The following is a 21146-nucleotide window of genomic DNA, read 5'->3' on the forward strand; positions in this document are numbered from 1 at the left end:
AGATCTGTCCAGAACAAGTTGCCATCCAGTTGGAAAGTTCAGAAAAAGTTTCTTGTATTTTTTTGGCTGGATAAGTAGATGTGTGCCTTGTACTTACTAAGTTCTGTGCTAAGCACTGAACATTACTACTGTGAATAAGAAATACCTTTTCTCAATAAACTTACAGACTCTAAGAGAACTCAGTTGTTTTTCCATGTTATTTTGTGCTTTGGTTCCTGAGATGGGAATTTTTTGAGACTGGATGGTGTGACAGGAGTCAGACCGTGAAACAGTGTTCTAATCCTAGCGTGAAAGAGAGAAGATCCTTTCATAGGATCTTAATTGACAGGACTAACTGTGTATAAGTAGAAATACATGTAAGCACACACATATACGTAAAAGTAAGAACGATACATATTCTTCGCCTCTCATAAACCTTTATGCCTTTGTCTGGCTTCATTCTGAAATCTCCAGGGGAAAGTGCCGCTGTGGGAAAAGCTGGTAGAATGGTGGGGAGGAGAAAGAAGCTGTGGTCCCTTTGCTAGTACAGCTGAGATGCCCGGCAATGGGGGGTTTCCTCCAAAGAGAGGGATGGCTACAGAGCCCGAAAAAAACACATTTGTTTAGTGTTGAAACCCTTGTCTGGATTGTTTTTCAGGAATATCCCTGGATTCTGAGCGCCTCAGATGACCAGACCATCCGAGTGTGGAACTGGCAGTCTAGAACCTGTGTCTGGTAAAGCAGGAGATACAGCTGAGAGAGAGGCTTCGTTCTGCCTCGTGTTTGCATAATGAGCTTCCCTTCACAGCAATCCTTTCCCTTCCCTGGTGGGCCCTGCCCACTGACTAATTACTCATTTATTTGTAAGATGCTTTTACAGATGATAAATATAGAGGCAGTCTTGTTAGTAATGTAACAGTCTGGATTTTCTAATCACTTCTTGCCAGGGAAGGGAGGGCATCACTAGACTTTTAGAACAGAATTTTCAGCTAGTTTTCAGTTCTGTTCCCATGAAACCTGAGTTAAGGTCTAGACCATCATCCTGCCTTGTGTTCAGGTCTTGAGCTTTCCGTGAAGCTGTAAGGACCATTGAAAATGATGCTATTTAAGAGTGATTATCCCACCAAAATCAAACTGGTAGTTTCCAGTATAAATTACTATGACTCCATTTATTTTGACATATGAACTTTTTTTTTTTTTTTAAGATTTAATTTATTTGACAGAGAGAGAGACAGTTTAAGAGGGAACACAAGCAGGGGGACTAGGAGAAGGAAAGCAGGCCTCCCGCCAAGCAGGGCCCCTGATGTGGGGCCTGATCCCAGGGCGCTGGGATTATGACCTGAGCCGAAGGCAGATGCTTAACGACTGAGCCCTCCAGGTGCCCCGATATATGAACATGTTTAATAGGAGAGGAGAGCAGTGCAGTGTACGTCTCCTGCAATTAGTAACACTTAAATGCTGAAGCATCAGAGGAAAGAAGGGGACTATTGTTAAGAGAGCTGACCTTGCTTACTGTTACTAGTTCAAAATTGTTAGGGTGACTTGCCTTTGCCTCCAAAAAGAATATTGGGACGGTTATCTGTTAGTGTGGAGAGTGGTATTTAGTGTGTAGGAGTCTGTTGAGTCCTGCCTCTAATTTGGTGTTGTCTTTCTTTTTTCTTCTTGCAGTGTGTTAACAGGACACAACCATTATGTAATGTGTGCTCAGTTTCACCCCTCAGAAGACCTGGTTGTGTCAGCCAGCCTGGACCAGACTGTGCGTGTTTGGGATATTTCTGGTGAGCTGCCCAAGTTCAGGGGACAGCCTCATCATGTCTGGCGCAAAACTGCAATTGCTTTTAAAATAGTGACGGTAGTTGGCCTAGAACAGGAGAAGTTAGAATATTCTGTTCTCACGTAATAGCGTCTCTGCTTATGAGGGTATGAAGTCTGCTTTTGATGGTTATTTGCATTAGCGGATTGTTGAGGAAAGTGGCTACTCTGGAAAGTATATTTAACCTGAAGGGAGTTTTACTTGGTAGGTGGAAGAGTTTGTAGTTAAAATCTAGATGCTGCTGTATTAGAGAATCTGTGTACCTGGGAATGTCGGAGAGTCATGCCTTCCAGTGAAATAAACCATCTTCCACCAAAATGAATTTTGGGGATAGATTAACGCAGGGAAGCAAGATTCTGGAATCTTATGGCCTCACTTAGAAATAGAAAAATCCCTCCATTTCTTCTAATGTAGGGAGCCCAGGGGAGGGTGGGATTTTTATGTCCAAGAAACCTCTCAGTGGGCAGACTTCTAGAAGTTAAAGTGACCAGAAATGAAAATAGAATTATAGATTTTGGAGAGTTGGGATAATCCCTCCTTTCACAGTTTATCTTGATTTGGGCGTAAGGATTTACTGTTTGGCGCTGTGTAGGGGAGACGTGAGAAGTTGCTAAGCCGAGCCCGTAAACGTGCGGGAAGGACGGCCCCTGTGAGGCGGGCAGGCCGGTCGGCCAGCAGGCTGCTGGCTGGAAGTGCTTCATGGATGGCTGGACCGTGGAAAAGGAACACTGGCTGCTGTGGTTCCCTGCCCAGTAAAGTCTGCTTCTCACCTGCTGAATTGTCTCTCTACTTGTTGCTCTTCAGAATTCCTAGAGATTGGGGTTCTGTGGAAGTCAGTGGCTAGAGTGCAAAACACTTGTTTCCTTCTATGAAAGGGAGGACTCAGGGGTCCTTGGCCTGGTTCTTTTTTGTGGCAAACGTGTCACCCGTCTGAATTGTGTGGCCCAGGTCATAGTTTTTCTCAGCTTGCTGGTGACATGGCGGGCTGGAGCACCGCAGTGCTTGCCCCTTGTACGAGCCACTTAGGAACAGCAAGTCAGAGAGCTGGATTTCTGGGAGCAGCGCTCGGAATGCTGCCGGAGCAGCGGGGTAAGGTCCGTGCAGCATGGAAACAGCTGGGGGAGGATGAGGGCAGAGGCAGAGCAGAACCTTTGGGTCTTTTTTTTTTTTTTTTTTAACTTTTCAACTTTCTCATGTGTACGTATTTTGGCGTGGCAGAGATCTGAAGAGCTGGAAACTAATTTAGGTGACACAGACCCTCCTACCCATCCCTCTAGCCCCCTCCCCTTCCCAGCCATGAGAAGAGTTTTTGACAGAAACTCAGTGTACGTTACATATTATCTTGAACTTGGGAATGGCCGTCTGAGTCCTGTGTCATGGCAAACCATTGTGATGACTCTCGTCTTAGAATTTCTAGAACCGTCTGCGCTTCTCAGAGGGTCAGGATTAGAGGGCAGTGGCATCAGCAAGAGTGTATGGGAGATGGGCAAGTTGCACTCTTCTCCACTGGGGCTTTTGCCATTGCAGTTTTTCGTCAGACTGATGAGGCCTTTTAAAGTACACCCAGATGTGACCAGCCTTGCCGAGAGGGGTTAGCACAGGCAGCATGAAGCCTGTGCTCTCTCCTCACCGCTCATGCCGGGGGCTCCTTACTGACTCTCTCAGTAACCCAGCTGTGGCTTTCCGTGGTTTTCACTGTGCACACATTCAAAGCGCCCTCTCTGTCTCTGGGTGCAGGAGCCTCAGGGCTTGCAGCTGGCTCACCTGGTTTCTGCTGGGGAGCCTCCCGTACTGAGAAGAGCGTCTCCCAGCCAGAGCTCTGTGACAGGACCGAGTGCCACTCTGATCCTTGGAGTGACTGTTTTCTCACTTCTCATGAGAATGGTCTACAGCTAATGCTGTTGTAGATCATAAAGAAGTTAATTTGTTACGTGCTTAAGGGATGCTTTGGCCCTTAGGACTTCGGAGAGGGGCCTCTCCACCCCACTCTGCGAGTGCTGGCCGCGCCCCCACGCTGGCACAGCAGGTGCCGGTGGCCTGGTATGGTGATTGGGCCAGTTTGGGTGATGGAGTCTCACTGATAACCTGAAATGCCCAAAGCAAGGAATCCTTTTCTTCACGTTTGTAGGTTGAAGGTCATTTTTACGTCAGAATTAAAACCGAGAAGAGAGTTTGACCCTGCTTGGGGTTTCTACTTGCTCTTGAATGTGTGCAGGGCATGGGTCACCGTCTAACAGCTGCGATTGCTGGCCTTGTTCAGCATATGTGATACTGAGGACCTTGTGCTGACTTGCTTTACTAATGTGAATGCTCTCTTTCCCGTTTCTAAGTGTTTTTCTCCACTTAAAACTCTCTGGACTTCCAGTAACCCCTTAACGAGAGTGAAAGGAGTTGCTTTGGTCTTTAACCTAAAGGGGCTTTGAGTTTGACTTTTACATTTATTCTTTCCTTTTCTGGAGATCAGCACACTCTTTTTAGCCAAGTTATTTTTGCCTGGGTTTGAATAAGTCTGAACACAGGAAGAGGAATTAGCTTTCAGGTCTTTTAGGGACCAGAGGTAGTAACTCTGGGAGAGGAAAAGTGCATTCTTAGTTTGAGAATGAATACCCTCACATTTAAAGGACTGCGGAAAATCCTAATTGTTTGGAATGTCTACCTGAGCTTAATATACAGTAAGAAAACAGAGATCTTTAAAGAAAAACCTGTCTGGTTATCTGTGCTGTGAGAATTGAGCCCCTTAGGGCTTACTTAACCCGAATCTTTTCTGTTAGCCTGGAAAAGTATGTTTAAAAGAGAATATATTTACAATCTAGATATAGAAGATAGGTTGTTTTTTTAGCTTGATCTTCCAAGTAAACTGACAGTTAAATTATCTTAATGTGCTTACACCTTTGCATGTCAAGCCCATGTAATTCAGGCTTTATCTTTGAAATGACAACTAAAAAAGTATTAATTTGCTGCCAATTCCTGTCCTTATTCTTCTTTCTACTACTTCCCCTGGCCCCCATTGGGAAGCGTACGTCAGCCTGGTCCAGTCTGAGAGTGAACTCCCTTCCCTCTGGATTTGAGTAGCTGCTGTAGAAATTTTCCATCTGTCGTTCAGTCGTAGTGAGTGGCTTTTCAAATGCTCAAATATTTCTTCTCTAAGTATCTTTTTCACTGCCTGTCACTATTCATCTATGTGGTTTTGCTCTGCCCCCTTTCCTGAATCATGACAGCAAGTGCAGCAGAGGCTTGAGTTCTGTCATACGGCTTTTCCTTTTAATGTGTTTTTTGAAGTTTATTGGAGGTGAAGTTCCTCACAGCTGTCTCTGTGTCTTCCTTTGACTCTCTTTCATACACCAGACCCATTAGAAGAAGTTGACAGATCCCATTAAAGAGACAAGTGAAGTAAGTGAGAAGAGACATCCCTTTGATGATGTACTTAAACGGAGGTTTGGAGAGTGCATTTTTGTTACAGCATCCGTTTTATTTCTCTTACTGTTGACTAAGTGCTCATCTTGGACAGGGGACGAGATGATTGATGCCATTGGGCCCTCTTAGCACTGTTTCCCCAGTGCTGATGTCTACATGCCACTGGAAGAGAAGAGCTTATATTAATATTGTAATTTTAAAACAAAGATAAATGTAATCATTAAAGTTAAATTTTATATTTTCCTACAGAGGCCAACTTTTAGACTTAAGGTGACTTAAGTTTTATTTTCAGTGATAGATTTTATTTTTCCCCCAATTGTGGATACTTGTTTTTTTATTTTACAAGTGCCAGTAGTTTGAATTTCCGCTTTCCCCCACAAATACTTCAAAAGATAGAATTTTAGTCCCAGTTCTGTTTTCTTATTAAAGTATAATTATACCTGGTTGCCTGTCTCTAAGGTTGTTATCGGATCAAATTATAGAACATCTGTAATCAAGTGTAAAATGTAAAATTGAGTGCTTTGAAAAATCACAAAGTGCTTTTTAAATGTAAAGTAGTTGTAAAGTATGCTAACAAGCGTAGCTTTCGTTGTGTACCACAGATAGTCTTTAAAGATAGGTGTAGTTGAGCCCTGAGTTTGGGTCCTGTGTGAATAAGACTGTTCTTACCCTGGTGTCCTTTTTCTGTTGTTTTCAAATTATGGGACTTTCCTCCCAGCGAAACTAGCCTCCAGAAGATTTGTTGGCAAAGTACACATTCAGATCTGTAACCAGCCTTTTAAAGTAAGAGCTTAAAAGGACTGACAGTTTTTATTTATTCATTTATTTATTTATAAAATTTATTTTGGGCCTAACTAGATTTTATTAGTCGTGATCTAAAGGAAAGAAATCACATTGGTCCAGCCGTCTTCTTGTTGCGAGTACATTATGAAGTTCTGTTGTGCATAAGGACATGACAGTTGAAATGATTTTTGTCCCTGCGCAAGAGTCACATAGAAGAGTACACTTTCCGCAGAGTTGTATGTGTTTCCTCTCTGCCACCAAACAGCTGGTCGGTGTTCAATAGGCCTCGTTTCCTTAGCGCTCTGGATCTGTCCCGTGGAGTGGCCGAGCAGCTTCCCACTTGAGAAGCACGGAGCTGTGGATTCCCCAAATGGCTTTTCTTCCAGGGTTTTTGGGATGATGGAAGAAAAGTTACTATAGTTGCCATAAAGTTGAAAGTGGAAATGGGAGGTTTACCGCTTCAGGCCACAGTTCAAGAACAAGACTGGGAATGATCTCAGGGAGACAGCTCTTGGGGCGAAGCGTGCCGGGTCAGGAGTCTGTATTGCTGTCCTCGTCCTCGGGGAGGAGATCCCAGTAGCAGGGCTGTGAAGCGTTCAGGGAGGGAAAGAGAGGCTCATCACAGTACGTCAGCATCGTGAGCGTTTTTAGAGAGGTAGATAGGAGCTCTTGACCGACTTCAGTCTCTCCCGATTTCTTTTTCCTTTCTTTGTCGCTAACGTTAGTCTCTCCCTGCACCTTCCCGTGCCACTGTTACTGGGCTCTCTTTGGTAACAGGATTTTGTGTCTTCCATCCCACTCCTCCTCCCTTCAAAGGTCTAAGGAAAAAAAACTTGTCCCCTGGTGCAGTGGAGTCCGACGTGCGAGGAATAACCGGGGTCGATCTGTTCGGAACGACCGACGCGGTGGTCAAACACGTGCTGGAGGTACTGATCTTCGAGGCTCATCGGGGCTCTCGTCGGGGGAGCAGGGACAGGACGCCGCTCGCTCGTTCCCTCCTGGGGGAGAGATCTGTGCAGCGCCTGTGAAGTGCTGGGCATTGTGTGGAGGCTCTGGAGACAGAAAGTCTGGAAGCCGGGAGAGGCGAAGCCTCTGTGGCATCTGAGGGAGAGTCACGTCACCTCCTAAGCCCAGGGGGGAGGGAGGGAGAGAGCTGGTGTCGGCTCTGTCGCATCTCTGAGCAGAGTCCGTTCGCATGCCTCTTGTGAGAGTAGGGAGTGGGGTGGGGGTTCTGATGTGATCAGAGTTATTAAGGACCAGCCCTGGGTGAGTAAGTTGTGTGCGTGGTGAGGAAACAGAAGAGCATTAGAGAAAGAAACTAGGTTTTTAAAAATATCTAATTTAATCCTCACAGCTATCCTCTGAGGCAGATAGCGGTAACTTCCATTTTACAGATGAAAAAAATTGAGACTTAGAGAAATTGGGCAGTTTACCAAAATTCACATGTGTCTAGTAAATGGAAGAACTAGGATTTGAACTTGGATCAGATTCTAAAACCCAGGGGATTTACGCCACAGCATGAAGTCTCTCTAAAACGCTGCTAATCGGAGACTACCTTATCTGTTGTCCTGTTGCAGTACTGAGTACAACTAAGTACAAGATGTCTGAAAATGAGCAGTTCTCAAGCTTTGTGGTCTGAGAATCTCTGTATACCCTTGAGACTTACTGAGGACCCCAAAGAGTTCATGTTAATGTGGTTTATATCTTTCAGTTTTTACCATATCTGTAATTAAAAGTAAGAACTTTTTAAAACATAAAGTACATAAGCACACATTCTGTTAGCCATCAAAGCAATGACGTCATGTCACGTAGCCTCTGGAAAACATCCTCAGGAGAGGGTGAAAGTGAAAAAGGCAAATAATGTCTTAACATTATTAACATTATAGAGCCTGCATTTATTCTACCATGAGAGCTAGTGATAAAACAGGGTAAGAAGTTTTGGCCTTGTGGGTTTCCTAAGAGTATTGGGACTCACCCGAGAGTTTTCTGACCACATTTCTTCCAGTTATAAAATTGGTTTTTATTCTTGTGAGGCTAATAATTAGTTGGGGAAATAACATATAAATAGGTAACAGAACAAGGCAATGTATCCCAAATGCAAGTGATGCTGACTTTGGGGGTAGAAAGATTTGGGAATTGCCATGAGAACTTGGGTATAATTTTGGGTGGGTTGGTACTAACTCTCACGTTAGACTACCATAATCCCTTGACTCTTCTCTGGAAGAGTAAAAATCAGAGATGTTTTTGATAACCACCTGGTGGTGCTTTAGTTTGCTTTCAGTGATGGTTACAAAGCTGCCGTAGAAGAACCACTTCTTTTTTTCCACAGGGTCATGATCGTGGCGTAAACTGGGCTGCCTTCCACCCCACCATGCCCCTTATTGTCTCTGGGGCAGACGACCGACAAGTGAAGATCTGGCGCATGAACGGTGAGTAGACCAGGGACAGTGTCACTGGGTCTGAAGAGCTGGCTGCTGGACAACAAGGTGAAGGAGCCAAGTCTTCTGGACTTAGTGACCCATTTTCCTACCTTGGGTTCTTAACGCTAACCCTAGGAGCATAGAAATTGTCCCATTCTTTTTTTTTCCTGTCTTGAGGTATCCTAATTTTGAGGATTCCTTTTTTTTTTTTTTTTTTTTTTTTTTTAGATTCTATTTATCTATTTGACAGAGATAGACACAGCGAGAGAGGGAACACAAGCGGGGCGAGTGGGAGAGGGAGAAGCAGGCTCCCCATTGAGCAGGGAGCCCAATGCGGGACTCGATCGCAGGATCCTGGGATCATGACCTGAGCCGAAGGCAGATGCTTAACAACTGAGCCACCTAGGTGCCCCATGATTTTGAGGATTCTGAACATAGTTAAGAGTAAACATTCAAAAAATATTTATTGAGTACCTGCTTTGTGCTAATCATTGTTCGAGGCTCTGGAGATACAGTGGTGACTAAAAGCTATAGAGCCTGCATTTATTCTACCATAAGAGCTAGTGATAAAACAGGGTAAGAAGATAATGACGGAGAAGAGAAGAGGTGCTGTCATTGGTGGTTGGGTCTGATTGGAAGAAGAAACATACTGAGATTCAGAGGCTTAAATGGAAAAATTGCCCTGTCAGAGAGAAGTTACTTGTGTAGCATTTTGGAGTAGCTCCTAGCATTTGGTCAGAGATGCCATAATTCTAAGTCCTGAACTTGCAGAGAGTTGCGATGATCTAATTCTCTCTGGTCCTTCAGAGTCAAAGGCGTGGGAGGTTGACACCTGCCGCGGTCATTACAACAACGTGTCTTGTGCCGTCTTCCATCCTCGCCAAGAGCTGATCCTCAGCAATTCGGAGGACAAGAGCATCCGAGTCTGGGATATGTCCAAGCGGTACGGGGGATGTGATGACGTGTGACCCAAGCCAGGGGAAAGCCCCTCCTGCCTGTCATTCTTTCTCCTAAAAGGCAGATCGGACTGCCTCTGTGCATCTCTCCCATCTTCAGCACATGGACAAGTCTGACCCGATGTTTTCAAGGGGCCTAGAGATCAGCCCGTATTTACAGATCTCCTGTCAAATACAACTTCCACATGCATTCTTTTTCTCCTCCAAATTTAAGCATGTTCCTCAGTAGTTAGAGAAAGAAATGTGGAATTGAAGGTAATCATGATGAATAAGGGGAAGTTGAAATACCAAAATATTAGGGTCAGTGAGGTTTCCTCTTTCTTTTGGTAGAATTTATCAAGACTCCCCTTACTTAGTATGTGCAACTTGCTGTCCCCGATCTAATCTTTAATCCGTGTGCTGGCTTACACTCGGTGCTCAGTGCTCTTGTATGTGATAAGCTGAAGATTACTCGGAAATTAATATTTTCCTTTGTGTATCCTCTGCTTTCCTAGGACTGGGGTTCAGACCTTCCGTAGGGACCATGATCGTTTCTGGGTCCTAGCTGCCCACCCCAATCTGAACCTCTTTGCGGCAGGTAAGGGCCATTCCTTCTCTTTTTCTCTTGTTTAAGTTGCACGTCGTTAAGACATGAGAGTGAACCTCTCTCAGCTTTCTCGCTGGTTGACGCGAGGCAGGGTGGTGGGGAGAGCTCGGGTTCTCAGAGCTGTGCAGTTGAAGCTTCTCGCCTTTGCTCCCCCTTACCTTCCTGGAGAACTGTTTGTTTGGGGTTGGTTCTCCACCTAGATCCATTTGACAAGAAAGCCCCTTCCCTTTGATCAGTTAGGAAGCTAATGGTGGACACTCAGGGTTGCCAGTCAGAGGAGCTGAGTTGCTGAGAGGCTGAGAGTCTGAGTTTCTGTCATCCGCGTAGCAGATGGTGTGCTGTGCGCCAGGCAGTCGTCTGGGTGCTGCTGCGAGTGCAGTGTCCCTGACCCTGGGGAGCTCTTACTTGTAGTGAGGAGCGGAGGGGCGGTAAAACAAGTATATAAAACAGCACGTGGAAGATGCTTTGAAGAAAAGCAAAAGGAAGGGGCGTGGGGGGGGACGCGTGGGCACTGCTGCTTCCTGTTGGGTGTGGAGGACAGTGAGAGTGACACACGCCCTGATGGTGCTGGGAGGGCTGCGGGGCACCTGTGAGTGGCATCAGAGGTCAGGGAGGGCACAGCGAGGAGGGGCTGAGTCGTGGGAGGGAAGAGCAGGTCCGGCTGTGCTCTGCCTTGCAGGCCAGGGTTAGAGTCCCGATTTTTTTTTTTTTTTTAAGATTTTTATTTATGTATTTGACAGAGAGGCAGCAAGAGAGGAAACACAAGCAGGGGGAGTAGGAGAGGGAGAAGCAGACTTCCCACTGAGCAGGGAGCCCAGTATGGGGCTCGATCCCAGGACTCTGAAATCAGTTGTGCTGAAGGCAGACACTTAACGACAGAGCCACCCAGGTGCCCCAGAGTCCAGATTTTACTCTGGATGGGTGGAGAGCCATTGGAAGGTGCCCGTTAGGGAAGTGAATGATCTGGTTTATGTGTGGAGAGCTGACCAGGAGGACAAAGGTCAGAGGTTTCTCTGAGAGGTGGTTGATGCTAGTAGGGAAAAAAAGCAAAAGATTTTTTAAAACAACTGAAAAGGCTTTTTGAATTAGCGTCCCCGTTCAGCAAAACCTCTTACGTTCTTGCTGTGTGCTAGGGACGGGGGAAGGATTGAAATGATTGTAATTTCTCTCTTCAGGGAGCTGGTGGTGTCGGGAGCCGTGGACTTAGACAGTTACAGTGCAGGGTGTTAAGTGCTGGGGGTTCAGCGTAGTGGACATACTATGTCCTGTTAGTTTCAGGGGAACATCGGAGTGATTTGGTATCTTTATGTATTACAAGATAATCCTCAGGATTCAGTCTACTTACCGCCTGTCACCACACGAAGTTACGGTGTCGTTGACTGTTTTCCTCACGCTGTCCATACATCCCCATGACTGACTTGTTTTGTAACTGGATATTTATACTCTGCATTCCCTTTCCGTATTTTGATCCCTCTCCACTGCCTACAGCCTCTGGGAACTACCAGTTTGTTCTCTGTATCCGTGGTCTGTTTCCATTGTGGTGGTGATGGTGGTCATTTTTGTTTGTTTTGTTTGTTGGAGCGAAATCTTAGAGTTTTTGTCATTCTCTGTCTGACTTATTTCACTTAGCATAATTCTTCTTAAGTCCATTTATGTTGTTATGAATGGCATGATTCCATTCTTTATGGCCTAGTAGTATGCCTGTGTGTGTGTGTGTGTGTGTGTGTGTGTGTAACACGTCTTCTTTCCCCATGTATCAGTGCATATGTGTGTTGCTTCCGTATCATAGCTACTAGAGATAATGTTGCAGTGGACGTGGAGGTGCATATATCTCTTCAAATTGGTGTTTCCATTTTCTTCAGATAGATACCCACTAGTGGAATTGCTGGATCAAACAGTATTAGTATTTTTAAGTTTTTGAAGCGTCTCCATACTGTTTTTTTATAGTGGCTGCAACCAATTTGCAGTGCCGCCAGCAGTGCACGGGGTTCTCTTTTCTCCACATTCCCACCAGCACGGGCTATCTCTTGTCTTTCTGGTATTAGCTGCCCAGAAAGGAATGAGCTGATACCTCATTATGGTTTTGATTTGCATTTCCCTGATGATCAGTGGTGTTGAGCATCTTTTTATGTGTCTGTTGGCCATTGCTGTGTCTTCTAGAAATGTCTATTCAAGTCCTCTGCCCATTTTTTAATTGGGTTGTTTGTGTGTGGTTTTCTTTTTTTATATTGGGTTGTGTTCTTCAGATATTTTGGATATTAACCCCTTATTAGATAGTGTGATTCACAAATATTTTCTCCCATCCCATAGGTTGCCCTTTCATCCTTCTCATCTTGTTGATGATTTCCTTTGCTGTGCTGAAGCCTTTAGTGATGGAATTCCGTGTGTTTATTTTCGCTCTAATGGAACGTTGTACAAAGTGTTGGGAGAACACAGAGGAGGGTTTGTCACATGTGCTGGTGTGATACAGAGGATTAGGAAAGGTTTCACAGAAATTTATTTGAATAAAGATTCTAAGAACTGTGACAGTTTAGACAAGTAAAGGATGCATTTAGGTATCTTGGTTTTTAGCACTCACATGCAGTCCTTATCCTTGTGTATCTTTTGCTTCTTCCAGCTTGCTTTCTTGCCTACAGCTAATTCTTTCGTCTTCTCCCTGTGCCCCAGGCCATGACGGTGGCATGATTGTGTTTAAACTGGAGCGGGAACGGCCAGCCTATGCCGTTCATGGCAATATGCTACATTACGTCAAGGACCGATTCTTGCGTCAGTTGGATTTCAACAGCTCCAAAGACGTAGCCGTGATGCAGTTGCGGAGGTAAGTCCGACCCGTTCTTCCCCCAGGCCCTCTCTGTCGCTGGAGGTGATGCCCACACCGGACTCTGCTCCCAACAACATTTTGGATCTCAGCGCCTCTCACTGATCAAGTCCCTGTTGGGGAGCCTACTCAGCTGAAACCCCAAGAGCGTGGCAGGCAAGGAAGGTGCCAAGAGGAGAGTGGGGGTCTCCCTAAGGAGAACGCTAGTGACCCTGCGCGGAGGAGACCGTAATGGCCACAGTCCGCCAGGTCTCCTGCAAACCACAGTCTCCTGGGGCAGAGCAGCCCAGCTTGGTGACAGGTCTTTTTGCCTCTCTTTGGCATTTCTGTAACTTTCCTTTGCTTTCCAGCAAAATGCACACATCTCTAAAGTAGGATATATGGCTCTGGAAGCTCTTAGCTCTGAAGACACGATAACCTCTGGGATGTCTGGCAAAAAGAACTGTCCTCTTGGAAAGCCAGCTGCATCAGCATGCTGAAACATTCATGGTGGTAAACTCTGGCATGAGGCTTTGATAGCCGCCCTCCAGCGTTACCACAGTAAAAAGATGGGTTTATGCGAATGCTCCAAGGGACAGGAGAAATTAGCCAGAGACAGAGCACATCGTGTTACTCTGTGGTGTCCCCTGCAGTTATGTGTAGGAATGTGTACCCAAGAAGACCCCGTCCTGCTCACTACAGTGTGTGCTAACCCTAGAGCTTCCTTCGGATAGCTGGGCTACTAGGGTTTGTCTTTTTTAAAACTGTCTGTCAAAGCTGATTTAGGGATGTCTCCAAGCCTTAAAGGAAGGAAGAGAGTAGATGCAATATTGATTTTTATTCTGGATTATAAAAGTGATGAGTACATGTATAAAGACTAGATAAGTAGGAGGCGTGGGAGTAATTCCGTTCTTCCGTCCTGATTCTTCTTCCGTATTTTCTCTTTTTTCCATGTATAACTCCAGTGGTTCCAAGTTTCCGGTGTTCAACATGTCATACAATCCAGCAGAAAATGCAGTCCTACTGTGTACGGTACGTAACCCATGGAGGCCTCCTAGGACCTTCCCGTTTCCCATAGGTCTCTTTCTGATGCCTTTAGGGAACCTTCGGCGGCTCCTTAGAAGCTCTGTAATGGTCCTTTAAGGGAGCTAACATAGTAAACAGGCTCAAACCAGGTCTGCTTCAGTGATCATGTTAGGGTTTGTGAACTTCTTTTGCATAAGGATAATGATCTCTAAGCTGAACGGACCATCGAGATGAATGCCCCAGGTCACTGTGTCCTGTGTGGAGAGAGGATTCTCTGATTCCTCCGTGTTGGTAAAAATTGTGGCACTGACTTGAAGGAGGGTTCCTGTCAGTGGAGTTGCTTCAAGGTCAGCCAGTAGCCCCCGTGTTTCTTGCCTTACAATTTGGGGGGGAAAGAAGTGACATTCTAGTATTAGTGTCCTTTTCACCAAGTTAAAAAGAATGAAAACCTGTCTTTGCCCATACGACTTTGAGTGTCTAATCTGGTCCTTGTTCAGTATCTAAGAACATTTTTTCCCTGACAGTTGTCTTTACTCTCTTTCCTCTTGATTTTTTTTTTTTCCTTTTTTTCCCTTTGAGCAGATGTTAAAGGGGATACGTGTATGCAGGTAGAGCAGCCAGAATGTTGGTTTGGTTCGTTAATTTTTGGAGCAAAGAGCAATCCCTGTTACGTTTCAAATACTACCTGCATCTTTGGAGATTACAAAATATACAGTGCCGTGAATTCTGAGTTCTTGGGCAGTGAGCCTGAGAATTTTTAGAGTAGACACATTCCCTTGCCCTCTGGCTGAAGGGTGAGGAAGGGATAGCTTTAGACTGTTGTACGCACGGTGTTCTCTGTCTGAAGAAACTGCTGCCTTGGGTGCCTGTCACTCACGATTTGACCTCTCTCTGTCCTCTACAGAGAGCCAGCAATTTAGAGAACAGTACCTACGACCTGTACACCATCCCCAAGGATGCGGACTCCCAGAATCCCGACGGTAGGTGCTCCCTGTGTCTGCCGGGCTTGCGCAGAGTGCTCCTCTCCTGCGCCATCCGCCCCTTCAGGGTTTTCACGTCCCGTCCCCAGGCTGCGGCCACATCACTCATGGCTGTTGGCAGGGGCCGCTGACAGTTGCATCAGAGACGACCATGGTGTGAAATATTCATGTCCCTCCTCCATTTTATTACTCCAGCTAGATATATATATTTTATAATTTGGTTATTAGAAACTCTCCATTTTCTCTTTCGGCACAGCATGTTATCCTAGTTTATTGTCAGCTGATATGATTTTCACCCCAGTAGTTTCATTTATTTAAGAATGTGGTTCCAATCTTGCCGGTCTCATCCTGCGACTGGGATTTGTGCTCTCCCATCCACATCCAGATCAGATCAGCTTCCTTTTGCATGTCAAAGAGATGAGGCTGCTCCCAGCGCCACACCCCACCAGGGACCCCAGGATCCAGCTGAGACCCCTGTCTGCCTCTTCCATCACTCCCACCCCTGTTGAGTCTTCCCTGTTAGAATTCACAGACCGCCTTCTCGGAAGCTCCTGCCCTCTGCTTCCTCCCCTTGCTCTACAGAGGGCTTGTCCTGGGGTCCCCACCTTACTAGCACGCTTTCATGACCCTTCAGACTCCGTCAGCAGACTGCGAGAAACCGTTTTGCTAGCCCTGGCCTTGTTACGGCTGCTGCGGTGTTGTTAGTGTTGCTGATACGAATCACTGTTGGTTTTTTAAAGTGTGGTCCTAGCGAGAGGAGAGGAAGCCTGTATGTCTTTGGCACCCATAAATCAGTCTTCCCTATAAATGAAACCGTGAAGCCATTTCTGACCAAATTTTATGACTTTGTCCTTCTCTACCCACCCCCTTGTACTTTTTCCCCATCTGTTTACAATTAATAGCATTTAAAATACCTTCACTTTGTTTTGCTTTAAAGATTTTATTTATTTAACACAGAGAGAGACACAGGGAGAGAAGGAACACAGGCAGGGGGAGTTGGAGAGGGAGAAGCAGGCTTCCTGCTGAGCAGGGAGCCTGATGTGGGGCTCCATCCCAGAACCCTGGATCATGACCTGAACCAAAGGCAGATGCTTAACGACAGAGCCACCCAGGCGCTCTGACCTCAGTTTTGTTTTACTGCCACTCTTGTTTTCTCCTTTCGAGGGAGAGGATAATCAGTAAAGGAGTCCAGTGCGGCCTGGTGACAGGCAGCAGAGAGGAGGAGGAAGAGAGAGCAAAGGCTTGAGGAGCGTGCCTCCCCATCCCGGAGAGTGGGGGTGTCGGCTGCGATGCGAGTTGCCCGTCACCCACAGGTGCCAGAGAACTGCAGAGCAAGGCTGGCCAGCCCGTTCTGTCCACTTTTCTGCCGATGCTAATAGATAAAAGTGTTTCGGGGCAGCCTTCTGCCTGTGACCCTGGGAGTGTCTCTGGGAGTGGAGAGCCCATTCAGAATTCTAATCAGCCAGTGAAATGTTGGGGAACCGAGGAACATTTAGAAGCTTCTTCAGGGTAATAAGAATGATTGACATTTATGGAGCAACAGCTTGGTGCTTACTGCTGCTCCGCACAGAACTCCTAGGCCTGTCAAGATTTCCTTAGGAGCGCCCTGCCCTACCCTGCTCTACCCCAGGTCCGCATTTGCATGTTAAAAGCAGCAGAACAGCTGCGTCCTGGGGAGGGGGCTCTGTGGAGACGGGAGGTCCTAGATGCTGCTTGGCCAGCTAGGCCCTGCTCGTTAGTTTGATGGAGTGTGCTGTCTCCCAAGATGGGCGGTCCTCCTGCCAGTACGCGGTGTTGGCTGAAATGCAGCTACTTGGCCTACAGAAAAGAGGCTTGGCAGGGGTGTAGGTTGGAGTTTGGAGGGGACTGGTGGGGAAAAGTCACTGACAGTAGCCTCAGGTTACGGCTGAATTAGTTAGGAAGCAGCTGAACTGGCGAAGCCAACGTGGCAGCCAGCATGACTGGCAGCTCGGGGCACCTGACTCTGTCACCTGCCAGGGGCTCACCACACGCTCCCGCCCTTTGCTTTTGTTCTCAGCTCCAGAAGGGAAACGATCCTCAGGCCTGACAGCCGTTTGGGTTGCTAGAAATCGGTTTGCTGTCCTAGATCGGATGCATTCGGTGAGTGAAGCCTAAAAGGGGAAACTGATTTGGGCATTGTTGCTGCAGTGGTTTCTGTACTGTGCAAAGAAAGAGCGGGTTTCTCTCTGCTCACTGCCTGGGGAATTGTGATCATGGAGCAGATAGATACCCCAGGCCCCTTGGGAAGCAAAGAAACCTGAAAATTGACTTGATTGGATTGATGACCCCTGTGGGTCTGAGCTTGAGAACCAGCCTCATGCCACTCTTGACAATACAGAAGCCAAAAAACACCAAATTTGAAATCGGTGGACTGCATGAGGAGTACATCCTCCCCCCACCCCCGCTGGTACGAAGAATGTAAGACAGACAAAGCTCAAGAAAATACGTGACAAAAATTTAAGCCCCAGAAGTTTCCTTTGGTTGAGGGAGGACTTCACACTTTAGTTGGATTTCTCAGGATGTTTCGGTTGGGGGAAAAAAACAAAAGCTTTCAAAGCCCCTGGAGAGGGTCAGGCTTGGAGGGGGCTGCCTGGAGGGGTAGCTGGCTTGGACAGGAACAACCCAGATTTGATTTCTGGGAGCTAAGGAACTCTTGCCTGAGGCACATGGTCAACTGTCCGCTAACACCCATTTCTTTCTTTCTTTTTTTCTTTTTTTTAAATATTTTATTTATTTATTTGACAGAGAGAGAGATCACAAGTAGGCAGAGAGGCAGGCAGAGAGAGAGGGGGGAAACAGGCTCCCTGTGGAGCAGAGAGCCTGACACGGGGCTTGATCCCAGGACCCTGGGACCATGACCAGAGCTGAAGGCAAAGGCTTAACCCACTGAGCCACCCAGGCGCCCCAACGAATACCCATTTCTGATCACCCCACCTGTGGTCATTATTTCAGCTTCTGATCAAGAATCTGAAGAATGAGATCACCAAAAAGGTACAGGTGCCCAACTGCGAGGAGATCTTCTATGCCGGCACAGGCAACCTCCTGCTTCGAGATGCCGAATCTATCACGCTCTTTGACGTTCAGCAGAAGCGGTAACATGTCAGCTGCCCCGAAGTAGACAGGCTCGTAGTGGGTGAGAGTGGGCCTCTGCAGTGGGAACTTTTCTCCCAGTGAGTTTGCCTCAGGCGTGGCCACTTTTGTGCTGGAACTCCAGGACTCTTTCCCGCCACTTTGCCCTCTGGGGTCACTTTCCATCCTCTCCATACTGGCATTTCAAGGAGGGGCTTACTTACCGGTTTTTGGAGCACTTTCCCGAGTGAGGAATGCTTCTGGCACTTGGAAGTGTGGGCACGGAGGGATGACCAGCACGGTTCTTGTGATGAGAGGAGCTTCGCGTCCTCTGGTGAGATCAGACATACGCGAGTCCCTCACAACACGTGCGAGTGGGGGCAGGGAGTTGAGGGAGGAGAGAGAGTACGCTGTGAGCCAACGTGTTTCAGTCGCTCAACTACAATGCAGAGCATTTATTTGGTGTTATTAAAAAAACTGGGGCTTTTGATAATTTGGAGATGAAAAGGATGTCGGTCTTTACCTGGGACGAGGGAGTCAGGTCCCCTCATGTTCGCCTTTCTCTGTCCCAGGACTCTGGCTTCGGTGAAGATTTCTAAGGTGAAATATGTTATCTGGTCAGCAGACATGTCCCACGTAGCACTACTGGCCAAACATGGTAGGTCTAAATTATATCCGCCCTGATTTAGAGACCAGCCCCTCCCTCCCACCCCTGCCAGTCTGCTGCACTCACCCTGTCCAGCAGAGCACTCATGTCCTTTGCCTCTTACAGCCATTGTCATCTGTAACCGCAAACTGGAGGCTCTGTGTAACATTCATGAGAACATTCGCGTCAAGAGTGGGGCCTGGGATGAGAGTGGGGTCTTCATCTATACCACAAGCAACCACATCAAATATGCCGTCACCACTGGGTAAGTGAGTTATCTGACGCCCAGAGTGGGAGAAGGTAGCTCTTGAAATCACTGTCCTGTCTCAAGGGATGTCACTGAGTCTTCCTTGAACTTTCTTCGTGGGAAATCTTTGTTGGGCACATACGTGCTAGGCACATCTCAGCATTCTTTTTCAACCCTTTACAAAATCAGGACACATGACTCAAGTAAAGAAACATGCACAGAGTCCATGTAGAGAGGAGAGCAGATTGTCACATCGTGGACATCTGTGTCCCTGCCACCCAGGTCAGGGGCTAGAGCAGTGCTTGGCTATGGTCACAACCACCTTCACTTCCCATGCAGAGATCACACTATTCGGATTTCTACAGATATTCCGTCCTAGCTGTGCTTTGTAATTTTACTGCCCAGTGTGTGTCTTAAAATAGTATGTTTTAATTTTGCCTGGTTTTGAACTTATGTAAATCATACTGAACATATTGTCTCATGTTTTGCTTATTTTGCTCAATATTTTGTTTCTAAGCTGCCTCTGTGTTGTAGCTATAATTTATTTATCTTCATTGGTGTGTAATACGCTGTTATGTGACTATGCCACGGTTTTCCAGTTCTACTGTAGAGGGATATTTGAGTGGTTTCTAGGATTTGGTTACCGTGATGAACAGTGTTCTCTAGACGTTCTTCTACATGTGTTCTGGTGCAAATGCACGTAACGTTTCTCTAGAGTGTGACCCAGAGCCAAATTTTTGGATCATAGAGTTTGTGTATCTTCACGGTTACTAGGTAATGTCAGACTGCTCTCCTGGGTGGCTGTACCAATTTGCACGACCACCAGTGTGGTAGCAAAGCTTCCCTGCTGGTCATCCTGGCCAGCACTTGCCTTTGCCAGACTTATCTCTGTCTGTCTGGTGGGTGTGCAGTGGCATTGCGTTGTCATTTGCCTTTGCTGCTCTCTGATTCCTAATGATTAAGCAACTTCTCAGTTGACCATCCACTGGGGTTTCCTCTTCTATGAGTTCCATTCAGGCCTTTTATCCATTTTTTAAATGAGTTATCTTTGTAATTTTAGGAGCTCTTCGTATATTTGCATGTGCATCCTTTGTCAGGGCTACGTGTTGCAAATCTTAATGTCTCTTCCCTTCTCTAGCTTGTCTTCTGATTCTCTTCATGATACTCTTTAATGAACAGGTATTCTTAATATAGTTGAATTTATGAATCTTAAACCTTTTATGGGTGTTGGGTTTGGTATCTTTAAGAAATCTCAATCGACTCCAAGGTTATAAAGGCACCATTTCATAGTCTCTTACAGGAACTTCAGAGTCCTGTTTTCCATACGTAGGACTGTGGACCACCTGAAGTTAGTGTTTGTGTGTGTTATGGGGTACAGGGAGCTCAGCTTCTCAGTTTTCCTTACGGCCACTCGGTGGTGCCAGTGTCATTTACTGGAAAGATCGGTCTCTACCCCCCTCATTCTGCAGTGTCGTCTTTGTCACATATGAATCATGTTTCCAAAAATGCAAGGACCTATTTCCTGTGATAGGTGTGTTGATCTCTGATCTCATTCTGTCTTAAAATATTCCAGCTCTAGGAGTTTCCGCATCTGCTAAAGCATCCTCAAATCCTTCCCACTTTAATTTTTTAAGTTATTAGGCTATTTTCTAATTACTTTTGCCTTGAAAAGGAAAATTTTCAAAATTTTTTTTGCCTCGAAAAAGTATGTTAGAATCAGCTGGGCATCTGGGTGGCTCAGAGGGTTAAGCATCTGCCTTTGACTCAGGTCATGGTCCTGGGGTTCTGGAATCGAGTCCCGCACGGGGCTCCCTGCTCAGTGGGGAGCCTGCTTTGCTCTCTGCCCCTCTGCCTGCTTGTGCTGTCTCTCTCACTCTCTTTCTTAAATAAATAAAAAAGAAAAACGAACTTGTGAAATTCCATGCAAAATAAAACGAACAAACAAAACACTGTTGCTGTTTTGGGTGGGATTGCATTGGATCTGTTTGTCATTTGGGGCCTAACTGACATCTTTGCAATATTAAATTTCCTGATCTGTGAACATGATGTAGTGACTCTTCATTTATTTAGATGTTCTAAAACCTCTTTCGGTAAAGTTTATAATTTTCTTTATAGAGATCTTGCTTTTCCTTATTCTTAGGCCCTTGGTCGTTTTCAATGCAATTTGTAAGTGGATAGTATCCATTTAAAAATTTAATTTTCTTATTTTTTATGATATTTAGAAATGCAGTTTTTAAATTGATTTTATCTCAGAGTCCTTGCTAGATTTATATTATTTGTAGTAATTTGTCTTCCCCCCCCCTTCCCCATAAACTACCATAGCATCTGTGGGTAATGATGGTTTGTTTCTTCTTTTCCAGTACTTTTATTTTCATGTGTTTTTCTTGCACTCACCAGGGTCCCCAGCAT

The 21146-nt window shown here is 46.0% G+C and overlaps 1 protein-coding gene across 1 annotated transcript in view; it reads left to right on the forward strand.

The window, feature by feature from the left end:
- Nucleotides 1–21146, forward strand: part of COPA (COPI coat complex subunit alpha) — a 45033-nt gene that overhangs the window by 12468 nt on the left and 11419 nt on the right. Inside the window, exons 5-17 of the mRNA XM_004775853.3 lie at nt 638–714; nt 1648–1757; nt 6806–6915; nt 8319–8418; nt 9217–9352; nt 9860–9942; nt 12619–12769; nt 13714–13780; nt 14679–14754; nt 16793–16875; nt 17728–17867; nt 18417–18502; nt 18617–18755. Of these exons, the coding sequence (XP_004775910.1) occupies nt 638–714; nt 1648–1757; nt 6806–6915; nt 8319–8418; nt 9217–9352; nt 9860–9942; nt 12619–12769; nt 13714–13780; nt 14679–14754; nt 16793–16875; nt 17728–17867; nt 18417–18502; nt 18617–18755 (1358 nt within the window). The remainder of the gene's footprint in view (nt 1–637; nt 715–1647; nt 1758–6805; nt 6916–8318; nt 8419–9216; nt 9353–9859; nt 9943–12618; nt 12770–13713; nt 13781–14678; nt 14755–16792; nt 16876–17727; nt 17868–18416; nt 18503–18616; nt 18756–21146) is intronic.

This window comes from Mustela putorius, unplaced genomic scaffold, assembly GCF_011764305.1.
Source record: "Mustela putorius furo isolate JIRA1106 unplaced genomic scaffold, ASM1176430v1.1 tig00000997_pilon_pilon_pilon, whole genome shotgun sequence".
Lineage (NCBI taxonomy): Eukaryota > Metazoa > Chordata > Mammalia > Carnivora > Mustelidae > Mustela > Mustela putorius.